Source organism: Nicotiana tomentosiformis, chromosome 8 (assembly GCF_000390325.3).
Source record: "Nicotiana tomentosiformis chromosome 8, ASM39032v3, whole genome shotgun sequence".
In the NCBI taxonomy this organism is placed as follows: Eukaryota; Viridiplantae; Streptophyta; class Magnoliopsida; order Solanales; family Solanaceae; genus Nicotiana; species Nicotiana tomentosiformis.
In genome coordinates this window covers 10,195,234-10,221,740 of record NC_090819.1, presented here as the reverse complement: position 1 = coordinate 10,221,740, position 26,507 = coordinate 10,195,234, and the positions used below count along the sequence as shown (strand labels likewise).

The 26,507-nt window shown below is 33.9% G+C and overlaps 3 protein-coding genes across 10 annotated transcripts; all 3 read left to right on the top strand.

The window, feature by feature from the left end:
- Positions 1-1,237: 1,237 nt before the first annotated feature.
- On the top strand, positions 1,238-11,938 carry LOC104100067 (protein argonaute 5-like). Of its 6 annotated transcripts, none has more exons than XM_070182062.1 (27): positions 1,239-1,650; positions 1,737-1,826; positions 3,985-4,132; positions 4,308-4,366; positions 6,029-6,341; positions 6,901-7,097; positions 7,172-7,321; positions 7,416-7,549; positions 7,634-7,746; positions 7,865-7,968; positions 8,204-8,336; positions 8,446-8,562; positions 8,667-8,744; positions 8,861-8,944; positions 9,041-9,115; positions 9,421-9,543; positions 9,631-9,775; positions 9,891-10,024; positions 10,103-10,228; positions 10,332-10,471; positions 10,552-10,614; positions 10,697-10,760; positions 10,869-10,995; positions 11,107-11,180; positions 11,254-11,348; positions 11,415-11,446; positions 11,549-11,857. In XM_070182062.1, exons 3-27 carry the CDS (start codon positions 4,127-4,129, stop codon positions 11,665-11,667), a joined length of 2,805 nt encoding a protein of 934 aa, XP_070038163.1. In that variant the 5' UTR covers positions 1,239-1,650; positions 1,737-1,826; positions 3,985-4,126; the 3' UTR covers positions 11,668-11,857. The 6 variants fall into 6 exon arrangements, with proteins under 6 accessions (XP_070038165.1, XP_070038163.1, XP_070038161.1 ...); XM_070182060.1 differs by having other exon boundaries at positions 1,737-2,029; XM_070182059.1 differs by having other exon boundaries at positions 1,737-3,071.
- A 1,048-nt stretch (positions 11,939-12,986) lies between these two features.
- On the top strand, positions 12,987-13,991 carry LOC104100068 (probable dolichyl-diphosphooligosaccharide--protein glycosyltransferase subunit 3B). Its single transcript, XM_009607230.4, has one exon. The coding sequence runs from the start codon at positions 12,987-12,989 to the stop codon at positions 13,989-13,991; it is 1,005 nt and encodes a 334-aa protein (XP_009605525.1).
- Positions 13,992-17,619: 3,628 nt separating this feature from the next.
- LOC104116495 (F-box protein At3g07870-like) lies at positions 17,620-24,637 on the top strand. Of its 3 annotated transcripts, XM_070182058.1 has the most exons (9): positions 17,620-17,778; positions 18,169-18,331; positions 18,482-18,547; positions 18,638-18,712; positions 18,840-18,931; positions 19,081-19,156; positions 19,274-19,382; positions 23,372-24,065; positions 24,173-24,425. In XM_070182058.1, the coding sequence occupies exons 3-9, from the start codon at positions 18,531-18,533 to the stop codon at positions 24,262-24,264; spliced, it is 1,155 nt and encodes a 384-aa protein (XP_070038159.1). In that variant the 5' UTR covers positions 17,620-17,778; positions 18,169-18,331; positions 18,482-18,530; the 3' UTR covers positions 24,265-24,425. The 3 variants fall into 3 exon arrangements, with proteins under 3 accessions (XP_070038159.1, XP_070038158.1, XP_018633291.1); XM_070182057.1 differs by having other exon boundaries at positions 23,372-24,637; XM_018777775.3 differs by lacking the exons at positions 17,620-17,778; positions 18,169-18,331; positions 18,482-18,547; ... (2 more) ...; positions 19,081-19,156; positions 19,274-19,382 and adding an exon at positions 21,817-21,995 and having other exon boundaries at positions 23,372-24,637.
- Positions 24,638-26,507: the final 1,870 nt, after the last annotated feature.

The window sequence follows — 26,507 nt, the reverse complement described above, 5'->3', positions numbered from 1 at the left end:
TGGATAGATTAGTAAATAAATATTCCATGGGAAGAGAAGTAGTGGGGTTTTCCATGGGAAAATAAGTTTTTATTAAAATGTTTCAAAAATTACGACCGATTACGGTCGAAATTTGAAGTTATTTTCTTGTCCCATATCGGCTGAAATGAAAAAATATTTTTTTATTAAATGTTTTCAAAAATTTCGACCGATTTCGGTCGAAAATTGGGAAATACTCTTGTCCCACATCGACCGAAAGATGTGAGCTTTTCCATCTTATAAGTTGAGCTTTGATGCATAGAGTCCAGCAGTTGTGGACTAACAAAAAATAAGCAAATATAGGAAGGGTTGTAGTTAGTGCTTAGTAATAAGATTTAAAAATTCTATATTTAGAATTAGAATTCAATAAAATAATAATGATAATATATACTAGTACTAATTAGTAATATAGTAAGATATAATATTGTGGTGCTATGATATCTCGGGTTGTGGAGTATACATGCGATACAAAAATATATATATCTGTAATATTTCTAAAATTATTATATATTTAAAATTCTGATCAATTTCGGTCGGTATTTTGAAAAATAAATAAAAAATAATTTAATTAATACCAACCGATTTCGATCGGTATTTTGAAAATTAAATATAAAAAAAATTAATTAATACCGACCGATTTCGGTCGGTATTTTGAAAAATAAATTAAAAACATTTAATTAATTCCGACCGATTTCGGTCGGTATTTTGAAAATTAAATTAAAAAAAAATTAATTAATACCGAGCGATTTCGGTCGGTAAATGTAATTTGACTGTTAGTCAACGCATTGAAATTTCCGACCGATTTCGATCGAAACACCTTAGCGACCATAATTTTTCCGACTAATTAAAAGCGGTCGGAAATCGATTGCTTTTTCTCAATTTTCGATCGATTTCGGTCGGTTTTTCTGGACGAAATTAGCCAATATTTTAGTAGTGTGAATCCAATAATTTTAATACAGAGCTTATATATATATATATATATATATATATATATATATATATATATATATATATATATATATAAATACCACGTTTTGAACCTATAATGTTAATTGTATAATGAGTTCAATAGTAAATACATAGAGATTGAACCCTATCGAATTAAAATCCTTAATATGCCTCTGCTAATTAATGTTTCCAATTTAAAGTGTTACGTCACTACAAAAAAAGTGTTAATTTTCGACGGTTTTATTGCAGTGGTTAATAGTGCCCTCCGCAAATTGCTTCAGTTTCGGCGTTTCAGATAGCCTTCACTATTCTAATACAATTTTCGGAGGTTTCTTAAAATAAAACCCCCGTAATAAAATTATTTGCCTAATTTTAAGTTGGCGGGCCTTTATTTCCCCTTTCCCTCTCATTTTTTTATATTTCTAACCCCCTTTCCCTCTCATTCTACTAAACTCTACAAATCCAACCAAACCCTAACTCCCTCTCTTTTTTAATCAAAGTTCCGGGGTTCTCACAATTCCCCCCAATCGTGACATCCGCCACCTCATAAAAGCTAGATGAATAAGGGTTTACGAAACTTTGGAGCGAGAAACTGAAGATACTCTTTTCTTTCACAGCTCAAAATTTCTATTTTGTTCTATTTTTTATTCCTACTCACCTCAAATCAGCCATTGGTTGGTTCTGGTAATTTACTCAATAATTTTTTTGTTTCTATTATGTTTAATTTGCACTTTTTATCCGATTTTTGTGTGTGCGTGTGTGTTTGGCAGATGCAGGTATGGAGTATGGATTCGTGTGCTCAGACGAGGTACCCGATGAACATGACTTTGATGCTGAGAACCGATACTACAACTCAAGAGGTTTTCTCTTTAAAATTTCAATTTTCATGAAGACTAAATGTTTAGGGCTTATTTTCAGACCCTTTGCTTTGCATCTACTTTCTCATTTTCATGATGTTATTTTTCCTATGATTTCTATTGGTGGTACTTATATTGTCTCTTTTCGTTTTCTTGAGCCGGAAGTCTTTCGAAAACAGCCTCTATTCCCTCGGGGTATGGTTAAGGTCTGCATACACACTACCTTCACTAAACCCCACTAGTGGGATTTTACTAGGTCATTGTTGTTGTTGTTTCAGATTCTTTAACTGTTCGTCTGGCAATGGAGAATGTTATTTCAACCACTTTGGACTCCTCTATGCATTCAAAAATACTACAGAGCTTTCATTTTCAACTCTATTTTTCGATATCATATTGAATTGTCATATAAAGTTGTATTTATAATCTGGATGCTATATAATTGAAATGTTGAGAATGTTATCTTCTGTTAGTCAGATTATTAGACTATTGCATGGAATGACTCTCTTAGACAGGAATGTTTTGCCCTTTTTTTTTTTTAGGTAAGGGTTATGGATGAGTTAATTTAGGCCATGCTAGTGATGCTTAGTGAAATTTTTAGACTAGAATGTTATCTCTAATATCTTTAACTCAGTGAATGTTTACCTTTGATAATATGTTTTTTTATATTTATGTGATAATAGGTTAGTTTAATATATTTTTTTTACCATAGTACCAATCAATGCTCGTTATAAAAATTTACATCTAAACTTTAAAAATGATCTAGAGTAATGTTTATTGGCCTGATTGCTTCTTATAAAAATTTACCTTTGAGAGTAATGTCTATTAAGTTGATGCCTTATTGCCATTTGTTTGTGAGAGCATTGTTTCCCTTTTTGCTTGTCTATTGGATTCTTTGTTTACAGTGTGCAGAACATTGAGGTAGAATATCTGCTTCTATGTTCTATTCCTTGCTTTAGATTGATGATATGGTTGAAAATATTCAACTACGTGGCTGTCACCACTAGGAAAATGTGTTGTAAGAAATATATGTATGAACTGTCACCGTGGTAAGATTGTGTTAAAAATTCAATGTGCCTATCTGTTTATCCAACATGGTACTATTTATGACTATATTAGTGAAACACTATTCTGCTTGTGTAGCTTTGCTGGATGTAATTTCTTCTGAAACATGGATTACTCTTCGCCTTATAGTCGATCCGGAAAATACCTTACTGTTTCACTTTTCACTATGAATTCATGAGATAACGAGTGAGATTTCTTTCTTTGCAGGTTCTCTTAGAGTAGAATGTATTGACCTCTAATGTCTCGTATACTAGAGTGCATTAATCTCTATTATCTTTTAGATTATAATTATTCACATTGGATGCCTTTGTAGAAACAATACTCATGATTGGCTCTCTAATGATGATATTGACAATTCGTTGTGAATGAAATCAAACAACATTATTTTATCTTTTGTTTCTTGTAACAAAATCCCAGTTTTACTACACTAGTATTCTACCTGTCAAAAATCTTTGCTATATGAAAAGATTCAACTACGTGGCTTCTTGTAACACTAGTATTCTACCAGTCCATTTTTTTTTTATGCAAGATATACATCAGCATGGTCACTATTCATTAATCTTTGATAGGACTTGCAGTAACATTAGATGGCTTGGGCTCGCTAGTTTGATGCCAAGTTTACTTTCACTTTTTCCTTGTTTTTGGATATAAGACTTATTTGATGCAATTTTAATGAAAATTGTATTTGTGAATGAACTTTACTCAGGAATCATTGCGTTTATTTCTCACCTCTAGGCATGTGGCATGATTTATGCTTTATCTTCTTTCTTGATATTGCAAGCTTCTTGAATAGTTTTCTTAACTATTGGAATAGCATAATATTCACTATTCTACGTATACTTTGATGTTCAACTCACCGTATTTGATTCTGCATGATTATTCCCATTTTGGACAATCTTAATTGACTCGTGACTTGTTGAAAATGCATGAAAGTTCATGATATAGTCTCAGATGGGATGGGAATGTAACCCCTGCACGTAGTTGATTTGAATATGCTTGAGATTTCTTATTAACAAAACTCTGTAAGTACTTTTCATGTCCTCTGAACGTTTTACGGGTTGAATCATGTATATTGGTTGGGCCTTTGCTACTTCTACAGATCATATACCATTGGAGGATGATAGCAATTTGGCATGACATCGTCTTTTCTCAAAGTGCTTTCAGATCATGTGTTTAAAAGATTCACCATTGTACGCATTAAAATCATCAGTTTGTTTAATAGATGACTCAATACTAAAAACATGAAGGTACGCATTTACTTCAGCTTATAATTGTTTCCATTTCAGTTCATACACAACATAAACATGGATATGAAATCGGTTAGCACTATGAATACAGATCAGATAACCTCAAGTATTGCTTCATTGAGAGGAACAAGTTCCTTTTTGTCATTCATCATAAAGAAAAGGTTTTTTGGTGCAGGTTGAAATTGAAAACTACAATTCATTCTATGAGTTGACATTGGTCTTCTCTCCTAAGAGGTATTTACCTTGTAACTGTTACAACATTTGCAAAAAGTAGCAGCAACATTCACCTTCTATGCTGGTATTAATGCTTTCTAGATTCTGAACCTAACAAAGGAGGCAGGAGATTTTCATCGGTGTTGAATGACAAACTTCCTCTTTCCATTTCTACATTCCGGTGAAACAGCTTGTAGCTTTTATTTTGTTCTACAATGTTGTAGCAAAATTCCATTGTGTTCGACAATTTGTATTGTACTTTTTGTATCAGCTGAGTTGATGTTTTGCGTGTAAATTTTGAGTTACCTTGGTTAGTATCAATATAGTTTGACAAGGAGTGAAATTTTTTATGTTTGTTTTTATGGTTATTTGTAATGGAATAGTGCTACAGACCATTAGATATTTTTTATACAATGAGATCATATTATGGGGTTATAAGGCCCAACAATTTTTTTTTAAAAATCAGTGGGATCATATTGTGGGGGTTATAAACTATCGCTAATTTTTTTTGTAAACCGTCACAAATTTAAAATTCAATTTGTGGGGGTCGTCGTGGAGGTTTCAAAAAACTACCGCAGTATAGCTCGTGGCACTCATAACTGTGGCATTTTTAAAAACTGCCACAATTCATTTTGTGGGGGTTGTAAATCGCCACAAATTATCAAAATAACCCCTACAAAATAAGCATTTTCTTGTAGTGCGTGATCTGGTTTGGTGATTTTATTTGTTCTAGCAAAGTCATAATATAGTGGTTCCGAAAAAAGATAAGCATGGACGATCATATATGATTATGGTGACAAGGAAGAAAATAGTTTGGAATAGTTAAAGCTAGATCTCTAAGCACGCTGCCTGCTTGATTAAAAAGAGTAACAAATAAATATTCCATAATTTAGTGTTATTTCATGTAATCAAACGAGTTGGAATTAACAGTTAATGTTTGTTATCTGCAATTTCTAGTATGTTTTTTCAAGACTTAGCTAAGGAAATTTCACCATAGTGTGTTCTTTTCATGAGTTTTCTCTATTTGCTTTTCTTGATTAATTTGCTTCCTTTAGCATTTTGATATACTCTTTTCGGTACTATTCATGGGTTTAATAAAGTTTGTTTTCTGCTTGGGACAAGCCACTATACTCGTTATTCCTTAGTGTTGTTGTTACAATACTAATTAAGGAAAGAAAGAATGAGAAAGCATGCAAAACTACTGCTTAGTATTGCATGGACAAGCCACTGCTTAGTGTTGTTGTTACAATACTATACTAATTAGCAATAACTTCTTGCACAATTAAGGAAAGGAAGAATGAGAAAGCATGCAAAACTACTATAACATAGTCCAACTCCATCATGGACTAAAAGCCTACTATAAATGACTACTATAACATTTAGTTGCCAAGAATAAGAAATGTTTTTATTAAAGTAAATTGGACTAGACGATATTCCAATAAAAAATGAAGAACTATTGACGGCTGCTTATTCCCCAAGTAAGAAAGAAATTGCGTTTCAAATCCTTTTTAAGTTGCAGCTTTTCCCCTACATTCCACCTTTTCTCTCTCTTCTCTCCACGTGCAAATACATGTATATATATATATATAGACACACCAATCCCAACTTCTTTTTAAGTTGCAGCCTACATTCTACCTTTTCTCTCTCTCTCCGCTCTCCCTATTTCCTTTCTCCTTTCTCTAGGCGTTTCCGGCGTTTCAGAAGGCTTTTCCTTACAATGTTTTCGAAGGAGGGGCCGTCTTATGCGCATGTACTTGTCCAAGGGAAGAAAAGCTCGGCGTCAAAAACTGATCAGTCGCCGTCAAAAGCAGTTCAGTCGCCTGTAAAAACTGATAAGACGCCTGTACAAACTGATAAGGCGCCTATAAAAACTGATGAGTCGCCGTCAAAGCTTCCGAGGAGACCAGGGTACGGTAGAAGTGGAGTTCCTTGTAAAGTGAGAGCTAATCTTCTTTGCACTCAGCTGCAAAAGGAGGTTAAAATGTATTTCTACGAAGTAAGTCCTGATTCATTTGTGTAAGTCATTTTTTTTATGTTTTTGTGAGTACTATTACATGTGTGTAAGTCAGCGTAAGTCATTTGTATGTTTTTGTGTCTCTGTGTATATATTATTTTTTATTTTTGTATATCCTTCTAGAGTTCTGTTATGTATAATATATGTATATGGCATTTGTATGACGGTATTTTTTGTCAATGAATCTGTGTGTGTAAATAAAATTGGAACACCATATTTTTGTTGTGTAAAGGTATATAGCATTGAAGTGTCTTTGTGTCTCTGTATTTTGGATAATATGAAATGTGCATCGATATTTATTAGTCTGTATGTGAGCCTCTATATGTTTAGCATGTGTGTATGTCATTGTATTAGGGTCTTTTAATGAAAAGCAGATGTGTTATCATGGACCAATATTAGAGTTTGTCATAGCTTTTGGTGAATAAGAGTTCATACTTTTTGTGAGCTCCACTTGCTTCAATTTTTATCTTGTTACTCCATCCTTCAATGCTGCATGTCGAATTCTCCAGTTTTTAAACAACTTTTAAATTTTGACTTTCAGGTGAAATTCTCTCCCGAGATTTGGTCAAAGAAATGGTCAACAAAAGTTATACTCCAGCTCTATGTGGACTCTAAGCATCTCTTGAATCAACACAAATTAGCATATGATGGTAAAAGCTGTGTTTACACTTCTAAGCGGCTTCCATTTGAGTCTGAAGACTTTGATGTCAAGCTTACTGGAACTAATGGTGGAAAAGAGTAAGTTTGATTTTGGTGTTTGAGTTCTTAAACACTACAATATGAATACCTTTGGGCTGTTTTTTGTTTTTCAGGTGGTTAATGGAATACAAAGTCTCTTTCAAGTTTATTAGAGAAGTTGATATAACCAGTTTGAATCAGTTCATAGAAAAGTCAAGAACGGACTATCCACAAGAAGCTATAAAAGCTCTGAATGTGGTGCTTCAAACACCACCATTAGCCACGTATAATTCCTTCATTTTTCTTATTCGTTTCATTTACTTTTGAATGATAGTAAATGATAATATATAGGTCTAAACTGAATTCTTTCAATTGTAGATACGAATTAGTGGGAGATTCATTTTTCGATAGATCGTTGGGAGATCCTCGTTCCCTAACTGAAGGTTTAGAATTGTGGGTTGGCTATTTTCAGAGCCTTCGGCCAAGACAGATGGGGCTGTCTTTGAATATTAGTAAGTGCCCCCCCCCCCTCTTTCTTTTGTCCAATCTTATTGGATAATTTCCTCTAAAACCCTTGTCCTGCTACTATGCTCCAGATAGTTTAGCCAGACCATTCTACCAGACAATAGATGTATATGAATTTGTTGCAAAGAACCTTGAAGTCAGGGATCTTAGTGGGTACATTATGTCTGATAAGGACCGTATCAAGGTACCAGAAAATTGCTTATTTGTTTATTGCTATGTTCTAGCCACAATTTGAAGACTTCAAATCACTCTCTCTAAGCAAATTTAAGATATGTAGGATGATACTAGTTTCATAATTTCAGGCCATATGCCTTTTGAAAGATCTTATGGTGGAGATGCTTCACGAGGGTCGTGTCGTTCGCTACAAAGTCTATGCATTGTCGGATCAACCAGCGGTAGAGTTAATGTATGTTATGGTTTCAGTTATTTGATGCTTTAAACATTAATATGCTTTAAGTTGCCATCAACCATCCCATGTTGTTATATATATATTCTACGTTGGTATGACTCGTTTAAAAGAATATGTTCTTAGATTGTTATTGCCTTGTTAAATAGTTTTACTTTTCTTGTGTTGTTTTTACAGTTTCTTTACAGGAACTTTTCGTGTTTTCGACTAATTTTTGACGATTATGTTGTTTAAGGGTCTCCCATGATCCCGAAGGGGAGATATCTCTTTTCGATCGCTACAGTAAACTCTACCCGACTCAAATGAAATACCCAAATTTGCCTGCTATTCAGATTCGAAAGAGTACTCCTGAATATATTCCCATGGAGGTTACTTACTCTTATTGTCATTCTGCATCTTTTCATTTTATTTTTCAACTTTTCTATGGCTATTATCTCTTCATGTACTTTTTTTCCTTTCTCATATATTTAATTTCAGTTATTCAAAATTGCTCCGGGACAAAGATATAGAAGTACACTAAATGCCAAGCAAGTCTCAGGGATGCGAAAAGCAAATTGTCAAAAACCAGCTGATAAAGAGAAAATTATTAAGAAGGCATGTATACGCCACATATGTCTTACATAAGACCAGTCCGGCTCGCAATTGATTTCACATGCTTTTAAAATCTGTTTTTAATTAGATGTCGCTTCTTCCTGTAGGTTGTGAAGTCTAATATCTATGATGCTGAGAACATGCCTTCCCAAAAAGATAATGCTGATGAAACGATGATTGACAAGGTATTTCAATAGCCAGTCTCAGTTATCCTCTGAGTAAATAGTGATTCATCTAAGGAGTTTTTGTTCAAAGCTTATGATTGATTTCACATGCTTTTTAACATCTGTATTTTAATTAGATGATGTTGATGATGAACGAATTCGGTATTTCGGTTCAGAATGGCCTCACCACCATTGATGCACATGTTCTTTCGACTCCACAGGTAATTTCTTGGGCTATGCTTGTTTTAGGCATCTATGGATTCATTGAAACGTTAGCTCATGGGATTTTAACATCTTCATTGTTTCTGGTCTTGCAGCTGACGTATAATCTTGAATCAGGGAAACAAATACAAGTGCTGCCTGAGGATGGTCACTGGAATATGATCGACAAGGTTCTTCGATAGTCACGTATATTAGTTGACTATATAGCGATTCATTAGAGGAGTAATATTGTTCTAACATTTCTGTTTGTTATTATTGTTAACGTTGATATTAGTTATACTATTTATCATTTCGTGCATGTAAAGTGGGTTTACTCAGAAGTCATAAAGAACACGAACTGAGTTTCATATGCATCTCTTGCCATTTTGTCGAAATCTGTCATATTGGTTATTAATGTTCTTTACCTTTTTTTTTAATCAGTGACATTATTTTACTGCTAGTATTTAGGTCTCGATCTGTGATTTTTTTTTTCTAGAAAATGATCGATGGTGGCAGCGTAACATCCTGGACATGTGTCAGCTTCTCAAGGACTAAGTTATCGTCACAGCCAGAGGAGTTCTGCAAATCACTGATTAGAATGTGTCGCTGTTTAGGAATGGTAAGGCAATATGTCACTTTCATAATTTGTAAGTATTTGCTTGTGCTTATCATGTCACATTCTTAGTCTTGTTGTATTTGGTTGTAGAAGTTCAACAAGGATCCTTTGGTTCCTATTCGCTCAGCTGATGCTGGTCAAATAGAGGAAACTCTGGTCGGTATCGTTGAAGAGTCTGGGAAGACACCTCTTCAGCTTTTAATTGTGATTCTACCAAAGGATTCAGGATATTATGGTCAGTGATAAAGATTGTTCGAATTACTGATAAGGAATAGGAACATTCACGATAAAGATTGAAGTTATGTGGTTTAATGGTGATTTCGCTTCGAATGACATCTTTATCTTTTCAGGAGAGATCAAAACTATATGTGAAACTAGACTTGGTCTTGTTTCCCAATGCTGTCAGTCAAAGAAAGCATTTTCCAAAGATACAGAGTTTATTGAGCGGTACCTTGAGTACTTAGCACTGAAGATAAACGTCAAGGTTTGCTAATTAAGCTGTGCGTTTTTAAAAGACATTCTGTCAGTCCTTTACCAAATTCTGATGTGCAATTTACTTCAGGTAGGTGGAAGAAACTTCGTATTGCAGCACGCAATACTGGCTCTCACTGCTGTCCCAACTATTGTCTTTGGTTCTGATGTGTCACATCCTTCACCAGGAGATGTTTGTAGTCCATCCATAGCTGCAGTATGTGAAGTCTATTACTTAACATCTGTTAATTATAAATTGTTTTACTATTGTTGCTTATGCTCTTCCCGCGGAACTAATAGTATAATATTTTCTTTTATAGGTGGTCGCGTCTATGGATTGGCCAGAGCTTACTAAATATAGGAGTGTGGTTTCTGCACAGAGCAGTAGGCAAGAGATCATTATGGACCTGTACAAAGAAGACACAAATGATGGAAAGACTGTTGGTGCTGGAATGATTAGGTACAAAGTCCCTGGTTATAATGTTACATTGTGTTTTCCATACCATAGTTCTTGTCTTAGAAATTAATTGTTTTTCCCAGGGAATTGCTACTTGCTTTTAAAGAGTCTACAGGGATATGTCCTCAAAGAATAATCTTCTATAGGTAAGTCTTTTTTCCTGTTGATTCGTGATTTTGTCTCCCTTTTCAAAGTTATGATCCAGTCAAACTTTGCCGTGAATGACAGAGATGGAGTGGGAGAAAGTCAGTTCAGTGAGGTTTTGGAAAAAGAAGTAGCTGCTATTCGCATGGTATAAATTCCTGTCTATTGTCTTGGGATCTGTCGCCAGTTTTTGATTTTGATGAATCAACTCATCTTTATACATATTTTTTACATGCAAAGCTCACCTTTTTTTTAGGCATGTAAATCACTCGGCGAAACGTATAAGCCCCGACTTACCTTTGTGGTAGTACAGAAAAGACACCAGACACGTCTTTTTCCGGCTGATGACAAGTTGATACCCAAGAGTGGAAACATTTTGCCAGGTTTCATAATTTTGTTCTTAGTATCTGGTAATAGAAGCATATGAAATTGTATTTGTATGAGTACTTTAATGAATAATTAATCATATGACTGCTACTATTTTTTAAAAATAGGTACCGTAGTAGATACCAAGATTTGCCACCCTATGGAGTTTGATTTTTATCTGTGCAGCCATGGTTCCATGGAGGTAAAGTTGTTATTTTAGTTCATTACCAGTTGTATGCTCCTTCATACGCTGATGTCTACTATTAATAAATCAGGGTACTAGTCATCCCGCGCATTACCACGTCTTATGCGATGATAATGGATTCGATGCAGAAACCATTCAGGATTTAACATACAACTTGTGTTACAGGTAATATCTTGAACTTAATTTCCTTGTATGCTTGAATATCTTGTAATCAACTTCCGTTCATCTCAGGGATGCAAGGTGCACATCATCGCTTGCCATCGGTTAGTTTTGCGCCTAGATTGTTGTTTATAAATATCTTGTCTCTCTTTCGAGTTATATTCAGGTGTTTTTATTCTTTAACTAATTACATCTCTTATATGCAGTGGCACCAGCTTATTATGCCCACTTAGCTGCTGGTCGTGCACGTTATTATGTTGACAAGGCGGGGATCATGAGTCTTCCTAAGATTAAAAAGCAAAGTGAAATAATGTATTATTGCTGAGTGGTAGCTAATAAGTGGACTTGATCCATCTATTATAGCTTCACTCCCAATATTTGTTTACAAGCAAAGTGATGACCATGACACGGATGAGGCAATTACTAATCCGATTGAGTGTTCAGTTTGTTTGAGTATTCTTGAAAATGGTGAAATTGCTAGGATTTTTGCCTGATTGCAAACACACTTTCCATAACTTGTCTTTGTACCAAACGACTCCTGAATGTGTTCGCGCCTATTAGTGTAATATCAAGCACATGTTTGTTTGTGCGCCTAACTTTTACATTAAAAACTTTTGACAAACTTTCAGCTATAAAAGTTACATAATATAGCTTCTCAAATATTTATCAAACTCCCTTCAATATCCTTTACTAATTTTATGGTGGCTGGTCTAACATTAAAAGGATTATAGTTCATCTTTCTGTCTACTTTGCCTTGCATCGAAAGGAATGAAATGGACCAAAGGAAATACAAAGAAGCATTTACTTTTAATAGAGTAACCTAGCTTTTCTATCTAATTATTAACTAACCGCCAAAGATTATCGTGACGTGGTAAATACTTTTTCGTCCTTAATCAGAGGTTCAAGTCCGAACCCTGAATACGGAGTAGTCTTTGGTAGGGAACGCTCTACCCCCAAGTGATTTTTCTTAGCTAGAACCCATATAGGCTACCGGACATTGGATAGGAATTTAAACAATAAAATCTATCTATTAAGATTTGTTTTCTCTTCTACCAAAGAAGCATTTACTTTTAAGAGGGTAACTTAGCTTTTCTATCTATTTATTAACTAACAACCAAAGATTATCATAGTGTAGTAAATAATCCTTATCCTTAATTAGTGGTTCGGGTTCGAGCCTTGGATATAGAGCTGTCGTCGGTAAAAAGCGTTTTACCCTCAAAGTAGTACTTCGAAGTGCAAATCTAGATTAGTGAGAACCCAAATAGGCTACCGGACATCGGGTAGGAATTTAAACAAAAACAATCTATTTATTAGCTTTTCAAGGAGACATAATCTGCATTTAAAAGATTCTTCAGCCTCACGTAAAATTCAATAGTGCAAAGACTGTCATTAACATCATAATTTAGGTGTAGATGGAGATTTGCTGCTAAAAGTCCAGATAAATAGGATCATTTTTTAATATAATAAATAGGTAGTAGTAAATCCAGAATTAAATGCTAAATATTGAATTCATAATCCTAAAATAGACAAATTTAATTAGGAACACACCATGTGGAGTCTAAGTATGGGCAAAATGTTTAGCAATCAACAGTACAAAAGTTCTGGTGATTGTATGAAACAGAACATTCAGAATTAACAGTTACAATGGCTATCTCATACAACACAACATCATTTTTCTTCACTTTCCTTTTACTCGTACCCGAAAATCATCCCTTAACTTCAGATGATTTAGTTTCTGAATTGATCATCCTTCGTTCTAAATCTCCCACCGGTATTATTCACCTTTCTAACAAACTACTTAGACGAATTTTATCGATACCTGTCCCTAGGCCATTTTCTTTCCTTATATTCTTCGATTCACAGAAGCTACATTCAGAGCCAGAGATTTCACTTCCAAGTCGTAAAAAAGAGTTCTTGATTCTCTCCTCCTCATTCCACACAAACAATCCACATAACAAGAAACTGTTTTTCTTTGACATTGTGTTTCAAGAATCACAAGCTTCTTTTGCTCTATTTGGAGTCAAGTCTCTCCCCTATATATGTTTAGTCCCCCCTTTAGCTACTGATTTCAAAAGGGATTCTATTCGAATGAAGTCTTCAGATTTCTCTGGGCATGCTGAATCGATGGCAGAATTCGTCGAGGCTAAAACTAAGCTCACTGTTGGTCCCATACAACGGCCAGGTTTCATTTCCAAGAAACAAAAGATAATTATCATCGCTTTGGGGCTAATCTTGACTCCATTTCTAGTGAAAAAGACTGTTGCTGGAAACACCATTTTACATAACAAGCATATATGGATGGCGGGGTCAGTTTTCCTGTACTTCTTCAGTGTTTCAGGGACAATGTACAACATAATCAATAAAATACCAATTGCTGTGGTGGATAGAGATGATCCTAAAAAGTTGGTTTTCTTTTATAAAGGATTTGGGATGCAGTTAGAGTTAGGGGGCGAGGGGTTTACAGTCGGGTTCTTGTACACGATTTTCGGGCTGTTGTTGGCCTTTATCACTCATGTTCTTGTCCATGTGAAGAGTAGGAATATCCAGAGGTTGGTGATGCTTTTAGCTATCTTTGTTTCATTCTGGGCTGTAAAGAATGTGATTTACCTGTATAATTGGAAGACTGGGTCTGGTCTTCCTGCTTACTGACCTGTGTTGGAAATAATAGCAATGTTTGGCTGATATATACCATATGTAAGAATATTGTACCAGATAATCTCCTTCGTATATCCAATTCTGCTCCGATTATCTTGTTGATTGTTCTTATTTCGTGGGATGTTTGAAATTCTTGGGGAAAAAATAGAAAATTTGTTGAAGAAAAACATATTTTTTCTTGTAAATTTTCCTTACTCCAACTGATGAGAAAACAAGGGAAAGAGTTAGGACATAGTTAAATCCTATATTAGTGATTATTAATTTGTTATAGCTACCATTTACTAAATTACTTCCTATAGCTATGTTTTCAGTTGTTATAGATTGTATTCAATGTATTTTTGCTACTATATTCATGAATATAGTAGCAAAACTCGGCAGAAAACAAGGGGAGTCCAGCTAAGCATATAATGTATTCGACTGTATTTGCGAGCTGTATTCGTAACTACAGTAACGGAATTTGCGAAAAAAAGTCTTCATATGTTTAAAAACGGTAAGTGAATCAATTAACGCAATAGACTCCTAATATAACTCAACAAACTCAATTATAACACAAAAAAAATTGAATTTTCAATTATAGAAAAGATTCTCAACCGAAAAACACCCCAAAAAAGAGCAATCTTTAGAGATTCAATCCATCATTTCTTCTTTTAGTGGTATCTTTACTAAAATATTTTTTAGTGGTATCTTTACAAATAGATTTATATATTGAAATTATATAATTACATTGAATACAGTTAAATACATAACAATACATTGAATACATGAAGTATAGCAGGTCATCTATAGTGCAAAAACATATGAGTGCATACTGCAGATACATTTGAATACATATATACATTTGAATACATAAATTAGATAATTTCAAAAACATATGAATACATTCATGGAATACAGCGAGACGGTGAATACAATGAAGAAAAAAGTAACAGAATCTTCAAGACAAAGCAGCTACTCTTTTTTTTCTTTTGCCGTTTTATTTTCGCATTCCTCCACCTTGTCGAAATCTTCTTCTTATAATCTCGTAGAATGAATTTGAATTAGTTGGACCGTGAATTTTGAATAACAAGTAGTTAAGCAAAAAAATTACTTCTCTACTTTCCATTCAAAATGGCATGGAAGATGTTGAATCTTAGAGTTTTTCAACTTCAACTATTTTAGATCGTCACGTTTGGAAACCAAATGGTTTTCTAATGTAATCATCACTTCAGAAAAAGAATAAGGTATCGCCGGCTGGAGGGGGGTGGGGGTAGGGGTGACACAACAAGGAAGGGGGGAAGTGATCGCCGACCGGATCTGTTGTTGGCGGAACATAGCCCCTGCTAGGGTCTCTAAAAGCCGGGGAGGAAAAAATAAGGGGGAAAAGAGAAGAAAGAGGAAAGAGAAAGGAGGAGAGAGGGAGAGAAAAATAATACACAATAAATTTAATGGCTTAAAGGTAGAAATTGATCATAAATAGATATTTTGTTATAAAAATTAAAAGATAGTAGTTATAAGAGATAATTTTTTAAAAGGGTATTTATTTATAATATATAAGGTATCAACATTTGATAAAATTTCTTTTTTAAAATTCAGACTCACGCGTCTGAAGTTGACTTCGGCTATGCCTTAAATGGAAGTCCGGAAATCGGCTATCTGTACAATTCCCTCAAAGATGTCAAAACTCTATGGCCCATAGGCTTAACCAGCCCAAATGAGGTGGTTTGGGTTTGTGTATTCTGGGCCATTCTTGGCCCGTTAAAAGACTCTTAAGGGAGATAAAGGCGGGAGACAGCAAAATGTTCAAACCATTTTTTCCGAAAACGCCATAAAAACCCAAAACGCCAGTCACTTTGTTTTCAACGCACATGGAGCAGTTCCTAATATTTATGTCCCTAAACTACCCCGCACACACACTACACACACTCATTACATTGTGTCACACTCTCCCACACGCTGAGCAAACAATCTTCGTGGAGTAGAAGAAGGTTGAAGAGAAAGCTAGACGTAGATTTCGAAGACGATCGCTAACTCTCTTCTCCTGAGATCCGTACGCAGGTCGACATTCTCGAGCCTACTTTCTCTTCAATTGAAGCTGATCGTGCCTCCGAAAAACGTGCTATTCACGTGTTCTTCGAGCTAGCTAAGAACGGTAAAACTCAAAGTTTCGTTTCTCTTTTCATTTATACCCGATCAGTTCTTTTGTCAGTTTACATGCACTTTTATGCTTATCGAGAGTTGATTCAACTAATTGTTTGAAGTTAATTCGGACTAGATTTATTTAATTTTTTTTCCTGAAAATTTTGAACTTATGTTAGTATCGGGAACCCGGGTATTGCGGAATATAGCCAAACAACGGTATAATGACAATAACAAAGACAATGGAAGTTGATAACAACGACAATTAAAGTAGATAAAGAAGACACAAATTTAACGTGGTTCGGTCAAAGTTACCTACATCCACTTACTATAACAATAAAAGTACAAAAGAGAATACAAAATTAGAGTAAATACTCTAATTAATCCCAAATACCTTAAGAGAATAATCTCACAAGATCACTCCAAAGAAAATGGTTCAAACAAGTGCTTCGCAACACTAACTCTCATACAAAACACTCTTAATAAAGGAAGAACGGAAGAAACAAGAAATGAAGACTCAAGTCTTGTTGGTGTGTTTCCAAATGAGTAGAGAATCCTCATTATATAGGAAGAGAAGAAAGAAATGCTTGGCCAACAATTGGCCACATCCTCTCAAAATACAAGGCCATTTATTTGGCCAACAAGGCCTTAAATAAAAGGCTCCAAATGTGCCAACAAGTCTCACAAATAAAAAGCCTAAAAATAAGGCCACCTTTTACAAATCTCCACCTTGACCTAATTTTGGCTGATATAGTAAATTTTTTTCACCTTCTCCGCAAAAGCCCCAATGGGCATATGTCAAAATTTAATGCCATCAAAATCAGACAAGTTGTCTGATACCGAAACTGCAGTAGGGCCTATAACAGTGGAGCCCAATAAAGTATACAACGAACCAGATCTGTGTGCTTTCATGATCACAAGAGCATCTTGAAAAACTTTTAAAACTCCACCTTCACTAGTGAATTTGTACCCAAGGGATTCTAAAGTGCCCAAAGATATGAGATTTTTATTCAACTCAGGAATATATCTAACATCGGTGAGAGTTCTCACCACATCATCGTGCATTCTAAACCGAATTGTACCTTTGCCAATAACGTTACAAGTAATATTGTTACCCAGTTGGACAACTCCACCTGCAACTGAATCATATGTAGAAAATAAGTCCCTGCTAGGACACATATGATATGAACAACCGGAATCTAAAATCCACTCATTGTCTAATCTGAAACTAGTTTCAGTTGCTAAAAATATAGTTCCCTCAATCTCATCAGTTGCTACACTAGCTTCGGCGGTGTCAACATTTTTGTGCTCATTTTTTCTTTCTTTATGCTTTTCTTTATTTTTCAATTTATAGCATTCAGAGATCTTGTGTAAAGTTTGAATACGGCAAAGTGTTGAGATAGAGCCATCCCTGTGTACATGTAGAGAATTGGATTAGTTTATTTCAATCAGTTTGGGACTAAGAGTTTGATTTTTGATATTTGAGAATTTTTGTGTTGCAGAGGAATTTGTGAATGTGGCTGTAGACTGTGGTGCTGTTCCAGCTTTGGTGAAGCATCCTAAGGTGCCGTCCCTCGGGAGTGAATTAGGAGATAGTGGACAGATGCCGTACAAGCATGAGATCTAGAAAGGAAGTGCTTTTACACTTGGGCTTCTTGCAATAAAAGTTAGTATCTGGAATCGTATTTATGTTCTTTGAATTGCTCCATAATATCTGCAGTTCTGCACTTCAGCATATACAGGAGCTATGTTCTGTTATTGAATACACTAGCTTCCTTGCTTACAGAATAGAAGCTATGTCTTGTTATTGAATACATTCCACTTCAATTGGTATTTTGGTTTTACTTGCATATTTGCATGTATCATTTGGTTTAATTGTGCACACTCTCTTGCCACTTCTGAAAAAGATGCATTAGCAATGACAGTAGAATGATTGCATACTTGTGTTTCTTATCAGTTCTTTGTCGCTCAACAGGAATTTGGATTTCTAGTCTATCCTGTATGTACCTTCGTTTATTAATTGTTTGTTTTTAACTATTTCTGTGTCTTTAAACAGCCGGAGCAACAGCAACTCATTGTTGATGCTGGAGCTCTGCCCCATCTTGTGGATCTGCTGAAGAGGCACAATAAAGCACAAAACCTCGTGCAGTCAATGGTGTTATCCGGAGAGCAGTTGATGCAATCACCAATCTTAATAACAGCATTAAAAGTCGCAGCAGGTTAATTTCTTTGTTCTCTGAAATTTTGGGTTTCTAAAAAAAAAATTCAAAAGAAGACATGTTGTTCATACTTCATCTGTATTTTGTATATGTAGGATTGAAGGTTGTATTCCTCCTCTTGTTGAATTGATTGAGTTTGTTGATTCGTAGGTGCAAAGAGCAGCTGCAGGAGCCTTGCGAACTTTGGCATTTAAAAACGATGAAAACAAAGATCAGGTTAGTAGCTTCATTCTGGTTTATGGAAATTATCTTTGAACTTCTTGTATTATCTGTTCTAATGGGATAATTTCTCCAAATTGATTTCAGATTGTTGATTGCAATGTACTACCTATTCTTATTCTATTGCTGCGGTCCAAAGATACGGCCGTACAGTATGAAGCGGTTAGGCATCATTTTACAAGTTCATAATACTATTTCTATTTTTGTTTCATATTTAATTAGGTATAAAGTTCTGGCAATGCTTCAAGTGATAATCATCCTTAGATGTAACAAAATTGTGGCATGACAGGTTGGAGTCGATGGAAATCTGGTGCACTCATCATCAAATATCAAAAAGGAAGTTCTTGCTGGAGCTTTACAACCTGTCATTGGGTTGCTTAGGTATAGTTGGATCTAGTAATTTGAGTGGCTGGTCATGTACAGCTTCTACTTCTTAGCTGCTTATCATATGCAGTATTCCATATATGACCTAGATGTTTTATGATTTGCTTTTTCTTTTCCTCTTTATGGTAAGTCTTTTTATATGATAGTTCCTCCTGTTCGGAGAGTCAAAGGGAAGCTGCTTTATTGCTTGGACAATTTGCAGCAACCAACACAGATTGCAAGGTTGATGATACCAATGTACTCTGTTAATGTCACGAAGAGTTGTAAAACTCTTGATTTATTATTATTTAAAGCAACTTTATCTGATTTATGCTTTAATATTTTGTGATGGTTTTGTAGATACACATTGTGCAAAGAGGTGCTGTACCACCCACTAATTGAGATGCTCCAATCTCCTGATGCTCAACTTAGGGAAATGTCAGCCTTTGCCCTGGGAAGGTTGGCACAGGTGACTTGAAATCCTTACAGAACTTCTTTAGGGTACTTTGTTTCCTTGTGGTTAGCATGTAATATTTCTGTTCTGTTATTTGTTGTTCTCTGGGCCATTATTTTTCTGATTATTCTGTTTACCACTCGGATTTTTTCTGGCATTACTTGTGATGATAGTTGATGATCATTGACTTACCTTTAATGAATAATGGGGTCTGTTTTGAAGTGTGACACATGCTCGTGCCTAGGGGTGTACATAGGTCGGGTTGGTTCGGATTTTTAATTTATCAAACCAAATCAATGGTGTCAGGTTTTTAAATTTATAAACCAAACCAAACCAACAAAGTCGGGTTTTTCAATCTCGAATTTTCTCGAGTTTCTTGGTTTTTTTCTGGTAAAGTCTTCATATCATAAAATATGTAACTTGTGCTCCAAATTTTTCTTAAGTTCTAGTAAAATACAACTATATAATGTGTTTTTCAAGAAACTAACACAATAATATGAGATAAGTCATAGCATTATACTAAAATATTCAATAACAAAGATAAAATAATAAAATTACATAAAACAAATATTGCTAATTAATAAGCCATAATGAAAATTAACATAATCTAAAAATACTATATAGGTCATGCTAAAATAAGAATAGCTAATAAGTACTAATATTAATTACATAACTTATCACTAGAGAAAAAGATAAACTAAGTTATGCATTTTCATTTTAAACCAATATAACACAAATAATTATCCAACACTTTCGTCATTCCTAGTATTGAATTGAATTTCTTTTGTTAGCATTAGTATTGATTTAAACTTTGTTTGAGTTACTACATTTATGGGCTATAAAATTTATTTACCATAAAAAAATGTTAAGTTTAAATTTGAAATAATACGTTAAAAGATAAAACTGTGAAAAAGTTTAAGAAATATTTATAAATTACATTACAATAAATATTTATATGTATAATATATTTTTAAAAATTATATAAATGTACTATCGGGTTTGTTTGGTTTCAGTTTGACTTTTTTAGTTAAAACCAAACCAATTATGGTCGGGTTTTATTTTCCAATACCAAACCAAATCAAACCAAACCACATCGGATTTTTTTCCCGGTTTGACTCGGATTATCGGTTTGGTACGGTTTATCGGTTTTCTTTGTACACACCCTACTCGTGGCATCTTCGACATGGCCTTATCCCCTTTTATGAATCAAAAGTTATATCAGAAAATATACTCATAGTAGTGGTTCCAGCAGACCATGTTTCTCTGATTATTCAGCAAATTTAGCATTCAAGAATTTATTTTCTGCCTTTACCTGTGTGTCGATAATGAATAGGCATGGCTTGTGCCTTAATGGAGTAGAATGATTACAGAGGATTCATATGGCATTGATTGATTGACTTGTATTTTTGGATGATGGATCATGTAGTGACACTTGATTACTTGTTTTTAGTTTTGTTGGTAGATTCAAATACTGTTGAGTATTTGATTATGGTATAACGTTGAATTCCACTGGCGGGAAGGACTAATAGTATGTTCTAAGAAGGTGCACTTCATATTATTGTTAATGGAAGAAAGAATTACTAGCATGTTTCTTTCTAAAAAAAGAAAAACGAATTACTAGCTTGTTAAATGATGAAGAAGTTCATGTTGATTATCGCCACTAACTCTGTCAGGGATGATCTTTTCTACTATGTTGTTGCTTGGGTAACTTACATCTCATCCATGTAATATGACTTCTTTACCATGAAATAGCATAAAATCCAACTAATGCGTCTTAACTAACACCTAATTTTGCTAGGGTAGAGAAGGAAATGTAATACTCCAAAATATATATGGAGTTAACGACAAACTTTTCTAGTCTACTTTCCTTTGGTAAAATTTTATTGACGGCAAAATTTTGTTGACTACTAGAAAAGTCCTACTCCAAAATATAAAATATTCCTAGATTAATTTTTATTAACTACAAAAAAAATCTCCTAAGCCTAAAAGAAGAAATTTAATACTCCGAAATATAAAAGGAAAACTTTAATTCTCCAAAATATATATGGAGTTAACGGCAAACTCTTCTAGTGTACTTTCCTTTCGCAAAATTTTATTGACTACAAGAAAAGTCTCCTAAACATAGAAGGAGAAATTTAGTACTCCAAAATATAAAAATTTCCAAGATTGTTAATATAGAGGAATGATTAATTTAGGGAAAATTAAATGACTATTTCTAAATTGTAGAAAATTAATTAAATAATTATTCCTAAATATTAGGAAAATACACAAATGACTATTTTTAAACGGTAAAAAAGACGAATGATATTTCGCTAAGGCTATTCGTATTTCTAATATAAAATATAAATATAAAATTTAAGTAAAAAATAAACAATATAGATATAGATATTGTAGGGAAAAAGTAATTATAGTAATAAAACAATTTCCAGTTGTGACGGCGTCGTACTTTTATAGTCGACCCAATTGACAAAACCTTGGCTTTATTTCTTATTTATATCGTTATGCCCTCCCACATTCTCCTTCATCTCTTTCCTTGCGGCATAGCAAAAAAATACTGAAACTATGAAGGAGTTTACTGTTACTCGAGGTAGACGGGTAAAATTTCAGAACTGGAAACTGCAAAAAAAGGTAGCAACTTCTTTTGATACAATATTTATGGCTGTTACATACAGTGGCGGACGCAAGTAGTGGCAAGCGGGTTCAACTTCGTCAAAAAATAATATTATGTATATGTATAAATTAGTATTAAAGCTGCGTAAATTTTGTATAAATATTTTATTTGAATCCACTTGACAACTACTATTTTACGACTAAAATTATGTACCTCTAAGATTGAACCCGCTTGCACAAAATTTTGGGTCCGCCACTGGTTACATTTTATATTGTATCGCATTATTACTTTAAATACAATATTTGTTTTGAATGTTATGGTATCATATTGTTAAATAATAACGAAAAGTGACATTTTATGTAAACGGTCGATTTGGTGTGGTCGCGTCTAAGGGTGTTCAAACGAATCGGAAAACCGCATCAAACTGATTAAAAAACCGATTAGGTTTGGTATTGAGTAAAAAAGTCAAACCAAACCGATATATAAATATATAATTTTTATATATACTTTTAAGTCTTTATATAGAATTTTCTTTAAAAAAATATTTAAAAATATTTGGGAACCTCTCATAGGATCATATGATCTATTATTTAATAGAACTATGAAGTGCTTCCATTTTATTTATTTTTAATAATGGATTGTATCATTACTTTTTTATCAAGTATTATTCTCTTTGTTCTTCTACATTCATATGTCAATATCTATTTAATTCTTATATCTTTTTCGAATTTGAAATGGTATTTCAATAATTTTAAACTTAAATATCTTTATTTAGGTTTCATATTGATTTTTATGTTTAATTATTAAATTCGGTTAACCTTGAAAGCATACATCAATAAAACTATTATTAGACGATTAAGAAAATAACTATAATGTGTTACAATGTTTGTCATTTGTTTTACTGAGCATATATTCACTTATCAAATTTTATCTCTAACTTTAACAAAATAAGATTTGAATAATATTTATATAACCGAAAAACCCGATAAAACCGAACCAATCCAAACCTGTATAGTTGGTTTGGTTTGGTTTTGATAAAAAACGAACTAACACGGTCCACGTACAATTTTATTTATTCTTTACCCTACCTTTTTATATTCTACTTTATTCATATCTTTTTTTCTTTATGAGTAATATTTCAAGTTTATTCTTCGTAATATTGGTGCATGGCATTATAAAACGATGACAAAAAATACAATCTATATATCCAAGCATTGAATATATTAAAACGATACAGTACAATGTAATATAATACGATACATTATGAAACGACACATAACAACCATATATCCAAACAAGTTGTCAAGGGTTTAGATATTGAAGTTTTTTGTTGAATGATATTGGGTTTAATTGAAATTATCGTAATATGTGCTGTTGTTTGATGCTATTGCAGCCTAACAAGTCAATACTATGGAAAAGTACAGAGGAAGAGGAGGGGAATAATAATAATGAGTTTAACAATCTACCTGTTGATGTTATAAGCTCTATTTTTATAAGATGCCCGGTGAATACGTTATCTATGTTAAGGTGCGTATCAAAGTCGTGGAATGACTTGATTGCTAGTCCTTTGTTCGTTCATTCTCACCTGGAACATTCAACGGAAACTTCCCAACTTCTTTTTATGCAACTCAATTATTTGCCACAGTCAAGGAGGCGCAGACTACGATTTGTTTCAGTCGACATGGAAGGAAATGAGGGAGAAAGCAATGAGTTATACGCTGTCACTTTATCTCGTTTCCCATGTTCCGGCCTTTCCGGTTTCCATGTTTCCGCTGGTTTAGTTTTCTTTTCAATGGGTGATCATCGCATGTATTTGTGCAATCCTGTCAAGCAACAATTCTTTGAATTGCCGAAATGTTCACCTACTGTTTTTGATGGAAGTGACAAATTTGGGTTTGGATATCTTCGTTCAACTAAGGAATATAAAGTGGTGCGTATTTTCAATGGGGATCCCGAGATTAATGATTGGAAACCTCAGCTAAGAGGCAAGGTGCTTACCCTAAATGGCATTATTTCTAGTGAATGGAAAGAAATTGCTGAGATTCCTCCATGTGGTCCGTATGGTCCAGGACTGCTAGTAAATGAATGTATGTATTGGCCGACTAATATGAATTCTTTGTGCGATCAAATTTTATCATTTGACTTTGAAAATGGAAAATTTCTAACTATATCTTGCCCATCATCTTATAATAAGGTTATGGAGTTGAGAATGGTGGATTTGAAAGGGATGCTTTGCCTGCCAGATATGGATATGTGGAGTTCAACTCTAGACCTGTGGATACTTAAAGATAAAATAAGTTGCATTTGGGTGAAGGAGTGTAGCATCAATTTGGTTGGGCTCGGGTGTAATTCACCTATCTTGAGGACATGGAATGAAGAAATAATAGTTGGCGGTTGGTCAAATAGGTTTGTCTTCTATGACCTAAAAGGAAAATGCTTTAGAGAAAGGAGAATTAATATTGGACTTTGCCAAGACGCAGTGGGTTTTGAAATTTACCAGAAAACCTTGTTTTCATTAGGAAACACATAGGTCCTTCCCTTCCTATTTATTATGTTGCAGGAAATATGTATTATTGCATATGAAACATAATTGGTGAGGATTGTAACAAAGGTTAATGTTATTTTTGATAATCGAAAAATATAATGATGACTTATAACACTCTTCAGCAGCAGTTATTTGCAATTAAATTTATTAGTTGAATATTGATGGATTGATGATTCAGTGCCATGGTTAAAACCTGCAAAATTATAAAGCATTAATACTTATTTTTCAGTTGTTGGTCCTTTACTGACATATGTTCTTGAACTTGTAAAGACTAAATTGACAATTCGGGTAGAACTCTAATACCTTGTGCTTTTTCTTTGTTTGTGCAAATGGCATGTGAATTTGTGATTTTATTGACCTACTTGTCTGCAGGGAGGAGCTTATTTTGATGTTATTAAATGGAATACAACATGAAATTCGAAACTGACAATTAGTATACAAGTTTATTTTGAACTATATATGTTCGAGCTCGGTATTTGATCGGTCCCAGAAATTTGAGCTCGGTAACCTGGATTCGAATCTCATACCCGATATTATGAAGATGACCTTCGGTCCATTATGTTCCAATCTTGATTAATCATACGAAGATCGAAACCGGTTTTGACCGTATACAACTAATTATTTATTATTTGGTGAATTATGATTTTTTTTTCAAACCCTACCAAATTAAAAGGATTTATAGTATTTTCACACTTTTTTTCCAGCGTGATTCAAACCCAAAGCTAAACGATCGTACATAAAAGTATTTTTACCAACTAAGGAAGCTCACATAATGACATAGAATGAATTTGTTAAGTGTGGATGAAGTTACGTTACTATTCCAAAGGTTGTTATAAATAAAAATTGGTTGGAAGATTCCAAAGCACGTGAAGACGAATGACATACAAAAACAAAGAGGAGAGCTCAAGAGGTTACGTGGATAACTGTAAAGTCTTGCCACCTGAAGCAGCAAATTGAAGAAGCAAGGCGACGCGAGATTGTTTCCTCGCGTTTAAGCTCGCGACGCGCGGCGTAACACGAGGTTCTTCCTTGGGTTACGCGCTTCGACGCACGGTATTGTTTTTCGAGGCTATTTTGTCTTTTTTTAATTTTTGATTTGATTATTTCGTCTAATTTTGTTTTTCTATACCTTTAAATAGTTATTAAATATAATTTTTATATTCTTTTGACCGAGAGAGAACACGAAGCCACTGTGGATATCGGATTTCATCTCTTCATCTATCAAACTTAGTAATTCTATGTTTTTTTGGATGATTTATTATTTCGCTACCATATCTATGTGGAGCTAAACTTTACTTTCTTGATTTGTGGTTCTTCCATGATTATTGTTATTCGAATATTGATTTCTATTTCTTGATTTATCATATTGGTTTATTTATTAAATTATGTGCTTAATTATTTGATTGCTTGATCACCAATTAAATACTATCTACGAATCTAGAGTTGAACTCGAAAGTGAATATTATGGATTACATATAGGATTGAGTAGAGCAAGTCCTTTAACCTGGGCATCGGAGAATAGATTCGCGGTTAGGATAGACATATGCTAATTGCTTGTTTGGTTATTATACGAGAATTATAAACATATTCTTGTTGATTCTAACTCTATAGACGTATATGTGTTAGGTTAACTTGAATAGGCGGGTAAGAGATCGACATATTCTTATGAGCAATATTAACCTCGTCAACCAATAAACCAGATAAATTAATTAGCCAAGTCAAGTGAAGAATACAATAGGATTGTTAGATAACTCATAACCCTAGATCGTTTTCATCATATTAATAACATAAAAAATTGCTCTTCTTTTGTTCAAGTTCACTGTTTGTTTTTCTTTATTTTAATTAGTTTAGAATCAAATACTTCTAGATAGTTTAGGATCGTCTAATTTATTTAATAATTAATCATAAGTCCTTGTGAATTCGACATCTGATTTCTAGTCACTTTATTACTTAACGACTTCGTATACTTGCGTGTGTGTTTGGC

Bases quoted from the DNA above. Each gene is read 5' to 3' on its own strand.
- LOC104100067 (XM_070182063.1), top strand. The intron at 8,563-8,666 runs GCATGTATACGC...TTCTTCCTGTAG, and splicing joins AAGAGAAAATTATTAAGAAG to GTTGTGAAGTCTAATATCTA. The intron at 10,761-10,868 runs GTATAAATTCCT...CCTTTTTTTTAG, and splicing joins AAGTAGCTGCTATTCGCATG to GCATGTAAATCACTCGGCGA.
- LOC104100068 (XM_009607230.4), top strand. From the start codon at position 12,987: ATGGCTATCTCATACAACACAACATCATTTTTCTTCACTTTCCTTTTA.
- LOC104116495 (XM_070182057.1), top strand. The intron at 19,157-19,273 runs GTTGATGATACC...ATGGTTTTGTAG, and splicing joins CAACCAACACAGATTGCAAG to ATACACATTGTGCAAAGAGG. The intron at 19,383-23,371 runs GTGACTTGAAAT...ATGCTATTGCAG, and splicing joins CCCTGGGAAGGTTGGCACAG to CCTAACAAGTCAATACTATG.